This window comes from Eleutherodactylus coqui, chromosome 5 (assembly GCF_035609145.1).
Source record: "Eleutherodactylus coqui strain aEleCoq1 chromosome 5, aEleCoq1.hap1, whole genome shotgun sequence".
NCBI classification, from domain to species: domain Eukaryota; kingdom Metazoa; phylum Chordata; class Amphibia; order Anura; family Eleutherodactylidae; genus Eleutherodactylus; species Eleutherodactylus coqui.
Window position 1 is genome coordinate 249,615,346 of NC_089841.1, and position 9,517 is coordinate 249,624,862.

Sequence of the window (9,517 nt, forward strand, 5' to 3'; positions counted from 1 at the left end):
GTGTATGTCCTGCCGGCGATCGGGAGAAAAGGGAGCAGTGGGGAAGGTCCGGCCAAAGTACAGCAGCGTGCAACAAAGAACAGGGCCAGGGAGCCTGCAACACTGACAGCAGCAGCGGCGAGGAGACTGGTTGCCCGGGAGCTGGGATGGGAGGATCATACTCCCCTTCCAGGACCTGCAGGGGAGCCTTCTCTTCAGCCAATGAGGTACAGGGGGCATCACCGGGCTGTCAGTGCTCTCTCCAGCAAGGTGGGGAGGGGCTTCAATCCTACAAAATCCAGATGGAAAGCAAATTTTTTTAGCTACATGAATCCTCAAACATCGGTCAACGTCTTGTGATATGATTGTGTGATGCCTCCTGTTCCTTGACATGCCAGTTATCATTACTTATTGAAAACTGAGAAGGAGAGGATCCTTGGTTTAGCACTCCGTTAGACCTCTGTGCGCGTAGGATGAGCTGTTAGCACTGTTTAACGTTGCGTATCCCAGTGGTTGGAGAACAATGGCAAACTCAGTTGACAGCAGGAGGCGAGCCTCTGCACAGATGGATCATCAGATTAGGAGATTGGTGCCTAGTGATCCATTTTGTACTGCAAGTGAAATTGGACATCACATCCCGAGCCGAGGGTGTGGACTGTGTCTACACAAACCATCAGAAGGCGCTTGCATGACTTTGGGCTACGAGACAGACATCCAGCATCAGGTGTTCCATTGACCTCATGCCACTGCTCTCAAGAGCTATCATGGTGCGGAGCAAAATGGCATTGGAGGCACGAATGGATGAATCCTGCATTTGTCTCAGATGTAATGACAGTCGGGGATTGATTTGTAGACCCCATGAGCGACACCATGAAGAGGCAATCATGAGGGAATGTCATACTAGTCCTACTCCCAGGATTATTGTATGGGGTGTCCTAATGTATATTAGCCGATCCCTCTAGTCTTTATTCTAGCTGTACTAAGAGCTTAGTGTTGATTTGGTCACAGAGCCAGCGGTATGGCCATTTCTCTTAAGTGTCCCAGGAGCCGTTTTACAACACGACCGCACCAGACCACATGTTGTTCGTGCGACTATGAACAGCCTGCATGGCCAAACGTGCCACCTTGGCCTGCAGCGGCTCCAGACTTCTCTGCTATCGAGCCCATCTGGGAGGCAACTGCATCTTGATGATTTGTGTACCCAAATGCATTCAGGTTGGCAGAACATTCCTCAGACAACCATCAATAACCTCATTTATAGCATGCCAAGGCGTCTGAGTGCGTGTATTTCTGCATGTGGCCCTCATACTCCTATGGAAAGTGTTCACTGCGTTACCCACATGCAGATTATCGCCGCGGGTAACGCAGTAAAATATTGCCCGTGGTCAGGAGGCCTAACTCTTGTACACAGTAACCAGCATTTCTAACACATTCTGTAGAGATAATGGTCAATTTTCTGATTTCACATAAAATTACTTTGTTAACATAAGACCAAATAAAGTTATATTAAAATGAAGCACATCGTTGTTTTTCTAGTGAAATTCTCTGCCCGTTTGATATATCACATACCTGCCTTCTCATTGAAAAAAATTAGAGATAAATCCAAGATGGCTGCATTCAAAATGGCCGTCATGTTGGTGACATGGCCTAACAGGTTTCCTCCATCTACCATTTACCAAAACATGGGTGTTTCTACACTTTTGAGACGCGCTGTATTTTATAAGATTGATGAGACACACAAGCTATTAGATGACTAGTAGTTGTCTGAAAAGTTAGTGTCCTTTTAAGAACTTCCAGCTTGTTACTGCATCTACCGGCATTATAGGAGTCCAGTTCAGTCCTAGGTGGCCATATTGCCGCGATATTAGCCCACCCCCCCTACGTGCAGGTCATTAACCTACTTCATGCTGCGGGCGCATGTGTCACATGCCGGGAGTGAGCGCACCCACGCTACCTAAACCTTTATAAGTACTTGGGGAACAACGCAGATAATCGCATTACTGAGAACAGGCCAGCGGTACAGCTTCTTACCTTCTGCATCGTTGCCATATATTTATATGACTAAGGCTACATTCCTGCAGTGAGCGCAATATTGGGATGATAAACGTGCCGCCGTGCGAGTATTGCCGTGCAGCGACACACTTTTGCTTAAAATTCATACGTGAAAAGATAGCGCCCGCTTCCCATTGTCTTCAAAGGAAAAAATCGCATTGCGCCTGCATGCACATCGAGGGCCGCGCTATTTCTTTCAAGGTCCCCTTAAAAACAATGGTCAATGCGTTCTAAGACGCCCAAATACAGAAGATGCTGCGATTTTTTTTTTCTTCACAACATCGCTCGTGTGAATAAATCCGTTTAAAAGAATGGATTTCACATTTGTGCGAGTTTTCTGCGCATCGCCGCGAAAATCTCATTTGTATGAATACACCCTAATGAAGAGGATAAAGGAAACAAAGCAAATCGAGAAGCTGTTTGTTTCCATGCATTTTGGAGTATTGAAAGGTCCACCAGGAGAAATGAAGCATCAGACCCCCTTCTCACGAGCGTATGCATATTTTCGTACACCTGATCGCTGCTTTTTTGCACGCACATCGACATATTTTACTGTACGTTTTGCACCCGCAAGACATGTTCTTTTGCGCACGACAAACAAAGACGCACTGATTGAAATGGCGAATGAGTTCCGGGTGTGTTATTTTTTTCTGCACAAGTACGCAGTGTTTCACACATCTCCTAGCGAGTTTTTGGCGCATTTGCGCATCCCCACTGACTCCTATAGGGACTTTGGGTGTGCAAACACGCAGGAAAATTAGGCGAACTGCAGTTTCTTTTTGTGTGATTGAAACATGCAGGAGAAATACGCACACGGGAACGAACTCGTTGAAATCAATGGTTTCTATTCTCTGCGTGCACAAATCTGCCTTGTGAAGGGGCTCTAACCTGCGCCATTTTCTTCAGAGAAGGATCTACTCTTTATACCAGCGTTCTGCACTGGCTAATAGCACAATAGAGAAATGCTTAAAAACTATATATTTTCATATATCTCTTATTTTCATCTTTATTCAGATGCCATTGATGGTCCGAGCTCAAGATCAACCCAAGATCCAGGAAAACTAATTATAACTGCATCCTATGGGAACAGGTCATCATTCGCAAAATGTAAGTATGGATGTGAGCTCCTAGCTACAAGTGTGAACTGTGTCTATCATGACTGCTACAATGTATGGGATTATTTTGCGAGCACTTTTGTACATCCTCTATGCAGACACTAGATGGCAGCATTGTAATGCACAGTACTTGATAACTCCATTCCCGCACCCACACTGCGGTCTGCAGCATGCACTGCTCTGATGTGCGAGTACTTTATTGTAGTGAGGGGTAATTATATGCTAATTGTCAATTATTAAATATCAGATAAAGTGCAATAAAGGATTCTAAACCCACAAATCCCCTAGAACTGGCCGTACATATTAGATGGTGGACAGGAAACATGGATAGGACATGCTGGATCCTAATATGCCAGCTATTGGGTTTGCCCCACGGAGACATGCGGCATAGATACACTCAGATGATTTATTTGCAGTAAAGACGCAAGAAGGGGATTACATTTGGCACAACAGCGACATCACCAACAACTGGACGTCTGATGAAAAGACAAGAAGAAAACTGGAACAGAAGGCGGCCAAGAGGCCTACAGCAATATTGAAGGAGCTGCAGGAGTTTCTGGCAAGTACTGGTTGTGTAGTCATGTGACAAGCATCTTCCGTATTCTGCATATGTCTGGGCCATGGGGGAACGTGTTCAGTCTGATGAGGCTGAGGGGGGACTTTTTGATCATAAGGTAGGTTTGGCGCAAAGCCAACACTGTCATCACCAGAAGACCACCAACCCGCAGTGAAGATGGTGGGAGCAGTTTATGCTATTATGTCTATTTGCTGGTGGAACTGGGGCTTTAGTCAAGGTGAAGGGAAAAGCAGACCCTCAAATCACCAAAAGAATGGCTTCGCCAGTAGAAGATTAAAGATTTGGAATGGCCCAGCCAGAGCCCAGACCTGAATCCCATTGAAGATCTGTGGGTGACCTGAAGAGGGCGCTACACACAAGATGTCCCTGTAATCTGACAGATTTAGAATGCTTTTGCAAGGAAGATTGCCAAATCAAGACGTGCCACGCTGATAGACACCGACCCCAAAACACTGAATGCTGCCATAAAGTCAGAGGGTGCATCAACAAGTATTAGTCTTCGGGTGTGCAGATTTATGCAGCCACATTATTTTAGTTACTTTTATCCCACCCTAAGGCCTCCCTCACACATTCGTTAACAAAAGGTTGTATCTAAAACTGTGCCATTTACCACAATTTGATGCAGCATTTTCGAACGCATGTTACATCATTTGACGGCGTTTTTTAACATACCCCATCATTGTGATTAGATGCACTGAAAAGTGCAAAAACGCGTGAAAATAGGGCAGACAGCGCTCGGAAATCGCAGCGTTAAACGCTGAATTTGAGCACTGGTTTGCAAAGCCCCATTGAAATCAATGGAGATGTTGTACCACGGCTGGATGAGAGCAGCCTAAATGATTGCAGTCTGTTTTTCAATTGTACAGATAACGGGTCACATGGGGGGGGGGGGGGGGGGGGAGATAAATCTGAAATCATTCATCTTTGCTGGATTGCTTTTTCACATGACAAAAAACTGGCATTTTAACCCTTTCCAATTCACTGTCTGAGGTCTACCTACATTCTGATTGAAGCTTGTACAGCTCCAATGTCAGAAGATGTCCAACAGGGTATTCTTACCGTCTATTGCCAGCCACTCTGCTGTCGGAGCCTCTCTGGTGCACACACGCTGGTTTTAGCCAGCAGATGGCACTGTTGTATAATAGCAGAAAACAGCTGGATGCCGAAGATAAGCGGGGACACCCTGCTTGTCTTCTGCATCCTCCGCTCGGCTGTATAACAGCCGGGCGCTCCGTGCAGACAACAGCTGGATACAGAAGACAAGCAGGGTGTCCCCGCTTATCTTCGGCAGCCAGCTGTTTTCTGCACGGAGTACCCAGCTGTTATACAACAGAGGGCTCCGTGCCGGGTATGAAGAACACAGGTGGACCGCTCTGTTCTTCATACCCCGCCTGTTATCAGGGAGCGGGATACAGCTGAAACAATAGTATCAGCTGTATCACTCCGTGAATGCCTGATAAGACTCATCGTTCAGCACGCTAAAAGACAACAATGAGCGACGGGATAATGAAAACTGCAGGATGTCAGTGCAGTTACACACAACAATTATCGCTCAAAAGACGGCTGTGAGCGATTTTTGTGCGTTTAAATGGGCCTTTACAAAATCCTATGCATTCACTGTGTTGTTCACACCTGCTAGCGGGCGCACAGAGAAGAGGTCTATCAAATAGTCATTGTCTTCATTGTATCACTATTAACCTTACCTCATAGTATAGTGCACTGTAACATCATAGTCTAGATACTTTTATCTCCTTTAATGTTCTACCTTTATTCACATTCTTTACAGATATCAGAACCCCAACTTTAGATCCGGACACAATGCACCCTAAACTGAGGCTCTCGGAGACCCTACTCACGGTCCAGTGTGCTTGGTTAGGGAAGTTTAACTCCAGCCACCCATCAAGGTTTGATAAACTGATGCAGATTCTGAGCAGAGACTCCTACGCCTCTGGCAGTCACTATTGGGAAGTAGATGTCCTCCAGGCCGGACAAGGTTGGTGGATTGGAATCACATACCCATCTATACAAAGGAAAGGAGACACCGAGTTGAGTCGTCTTGGGTGGACCAGTGGATCTTGGTGCATTAAACGATATGACGATGAATACTGGGCCTTCCATAAAGGAGAACGAAAAGCAATTCCTCTTACAAACCCTCCAGAAAAAATTGGTGTCTTCTTGGATTATGAGTCTGGAGTTCTGTCCTTCTTCGATGTCACATCTGGAATGAGGCATATGCATACCTTTCGCTGTAGATTTACTGAACCATTGTATCCGGCTCTCCGATTATGGGAAGGATCAATCACAATGTGTAGACTGACCTAAAATCCAATCTGACTGTGAAGAGAATCCATCCGTTCTACCGGGTTTACATATTGCTTTATCATCTTTTATCTATTCATAGAACAGTTAATACAAAGGACTGAACTCTACTGGAACATCCATATCACAGGCACTGATGTCCCCTGAGTTTTAAGTCTTGGATACTTTTCCAAATTTTGTACTGATCAGGATTAAGAAGCCTTGAGTAGCTCAATGCAAGATGGCGTCGATGGCTCCGTTGTAACAGCTCTATCTGTGCAAGAATTGTTGGCTTTGAGTTAACAATTGGCCACAAGGGCAACCTGCACATCTCCAAGCATCAGTCCACAGTGCTGTAGTTACAAGGATACTGAGTCTTAGGGTGCATTCACACGAACGTATATCGGCTTGGTTTTCACGCCGAGCCGATATACGTCGTCCTCATCTGCAGGGGGGGGGGGGGAGGATGGAAGAGCCAGGAGCAGAAACTGAGCTCCCGCCCCCTCTCCGCCCCTCTGCACTGTTTGCAATGGGGAGAGGCGGGGCTAATTCTCGGACCTTAGTCCCGCCCCCGCCCTGCCCCCTCTCATTGCAAATAGTGCAGAGGGGCGGAGAGGAGGCAGAGAGGGGGCGGGAGCTCAGTTCGTGCTTCTGGCTCTTCCATCCCCCCCCCCCCCCGCAGAGAGAGAGACAAGGTATATCGGCTCGGCGTGAAAACCGAGCCGATATACGTTTGTGTGAATGCACCCTTAAGGGGATACCTATTTGTTTAAATGACATTTTTAATTTTTGATGCTTTTTCAAAAATTTAATTTGCTTATTTAAAAATTTCCATGTCACTAAGTGTATTAAAAAAAATCCTAATATCTTGCAGTTTTCAGTGACCACTAAACGTGATAATAGGCTGCGATTTCCTGGTCTGTAGAGATTACTTCTCAGTAGCGTACATGGATACACATACATCATTTTGTGGATGCTTTCTTTTTGCTGGAGTTTACAAATTGATTGGATAATTAGGACGGAGCATGTGCAGCTTTGGTCTTATGATCATGTGGCTGACATTAGCACCATGTGATGACTTCTAGGGGTGTTAAATACAGTGCGTTGTTTTTATTTTACTTCCTACGACTTAGGGTGCATTCAGACGAGCGTATGTCGGCTGGGTTTTCACGCCCGGCTGATATACGGTGTCCCTGTCTGCAGGGGGAGGAGGCTGGAAGAGCCGAGAGCAGTGCTCTGAGCTCCACCCCCCCTGCACTATTTTCAATAAGGAGAGGCGGAGCTAATTCCCAAAACTTAGCCCTGCCCCATTCCACCCCCCCTCATTGCAAATAGTGCAGGGGGGTGGAGAGGAGGCGGGAGCTCAGAACTGCTCCAGGCTCATCCAGCCTCCTCCCGCTACAGCGAGAGAGGCCGTGAAAACCTGGCCGATATACGGTCGTCTGAATGCACACTAAAGGCACTAGATGGCACCAGAAATGTGTCAGTGGGTTTAGAGCATTTTTTGTGCATTATGGTCATTTTTGGTCTAAAAGAGCTTAATATTTTTTTAGAAGCATGTCAAATTAAAGTTTTTAGTGTTTTTATAAATTTTTCCCATTGGATGACCTGGACCACATTTTTTTCTCTTGCATCCTTGTTGCACCTCGTTAAGTGTGTCCATACTTCTGTCCTCTGACAAGATTGGTTGGTGAGCCTGTGGCTTTCCTTTTTTTTCCTCTGTCATATCTAGAAAACTCTGGTCATCTTTGGTTTCTTACTTCTATGGTCCATGAGGCTGCTACAGAGAACATGAATGGGGAGTTTTATGAAACGGTCTAAAAGAAAAACTCAGTTGCCCCAAGGAATCAGTTTCCATCCTATTATCTTGCAGTTTTCACTCTGGTCAATGAGCCTCATAGTAGGTGGAGTAAGATTTATGAAACCTTCTTAAAGAAAAACTCTCAGCTGCTTCTAGTAACCAATCACAGTGCACTTTCCATTTTGTCGAGCTGTGATTGGTTACTAGGAGCAACTAAATGTTTTTCTTCTAGACAGTTTCATAAATATACCTCAACCTACAATGAGGCTCACTGACCACAGTGAAAACTGCAAGATATTAGAAGAAAAAAAAATGTTTAGACACATCTTTAATTGCCTAACCCAATGTAAACTTATTCTGTGCAGCTATTCACTTGACTTTTTTTTATACTTGTTTCTAAAGTGAAGCGCATGTCAATAAAATGCTGTTTTGGTTGGTGAGTGCATATAATTTTAGAGACATAATATATATTCTGCATTATAATCACACAGGAAAAAAAATTGTCTTTCTCCACAACAATTCTGTTTTTGGAGCCTCTCTAAGCTGCTCTGCCCCTGGGATGTCATGCTGTGACCGTTGATCCACCAATGAATATACGTTGAGACAAAGGTTTTCGTGGATAAGGCGACTAACCGGTACCTTCCAGGACCGGTTTAGTCGGGGTGAGTCCACACCTTTTAACATTACACACACATACCCACCTTTCTACTCTACACCATTGGAGCGCCATTTTTCTTTATATTCTGCATTATGTGAGGGTTATTTTATTCATATGAAACTTACCTTACAGGCCTCCTTAAAGGGGTTATCCAAGCAGCACCTACCAGGATTCGAGCAAAAGAACTGCTCCGACTCGTGTAGTGGCCAGTGCTCAGAATTGCAATCACAGCTCCTAGTGGGAACTGTGCTTGTAATTGCAAGTGTGGGCACTGCCTGAATGCCCCTTTAATTTAATTTGCTTCTGAATCAGAATGGCTACTCATGAAGTTTCGGTTAAGGGTCTTCCTTCTTAGAATGCATAATTAGCACCTCTCTCTATAGGTTGGCAGATGACCTATTATGTCACACAAAGTAAATGATTGGAGTGAGTGGGTAGAACCTCAAGTGAAGGTTGGAACCAGAGACAGGCAAACCCCTTAACAGAATGAGTCTAAGCTAAATTTCCTGGTGTGTCTCAATAGGTAACAAACGATCACTGACTTTTCAAACAACTTGTGCTTATGTGATCGCTAAGGTGATAACTAGTAAAAGTGTGAAATCATTTTATTCACCTAAAGTTTTTTTGCTGAAATCATCATTTTTAAGTGCTGGCCACCAGGTTTTGCCACCTCCTAATTTGTTGTCCCCTTCCTGTTGTCAAGTGATGCCCACCTCTAGTAACAGACGAGATGGAAAACAGGAACTGAAGGAAGGTGAAGACTTCTGCACACAGGCAGATTTGCATTGCAGAATCCGGAGTGGGCATCCGCTTCAGGATTCTGCGGCAAATACTGCCCATGGCATGCTATGGAAGCCGTCCGACCCGCAGTCCTTCCACCATCCAGCAATGATGGGCGAAAAGGCGATATTTAAAAAAAAAACAAAAAAAACAAAACAAAAGCCTGTACTGCATAGGTCCAACAGTTTACGGTGCGGACCATCTGCCGTACAGAAAGAAGAAAAGCGCGGGTCGGTTTCCGCTGCAGACTCCAGCAT

At 45.2% G+C, this 9,517-nt stretch overlaps 1 protein-coding gene across 1 annotated transcript in view; it reads left to right on the forward strand.

The window, feature by feature from the left end:
• Nucleotides 1-6,413, forward strand: part of TRIM14 (tripartite motif containing 14) — a 38,515-nt gene extending 32,102 nt beyond the window's left edge. The window contains exons 5-6 of the mRNA XM_066604475.1: nt 3,046-3,138; nt 5,510-6,413. Coding sequence (XP_066460572.1) covers nt 3,046-3,138; nt 5,510-6,045 — 629 coding nt within the window. The 3' untranslated portion in view covers nt 6,046-6,413. The remainder of the gene's footprint in view (nt 1-3,045; nt 3,139-5,509) is intronic.
• The last annotated feature ends 3,104 nt before the right edge of the window (nt 6,414-9,517 follow it).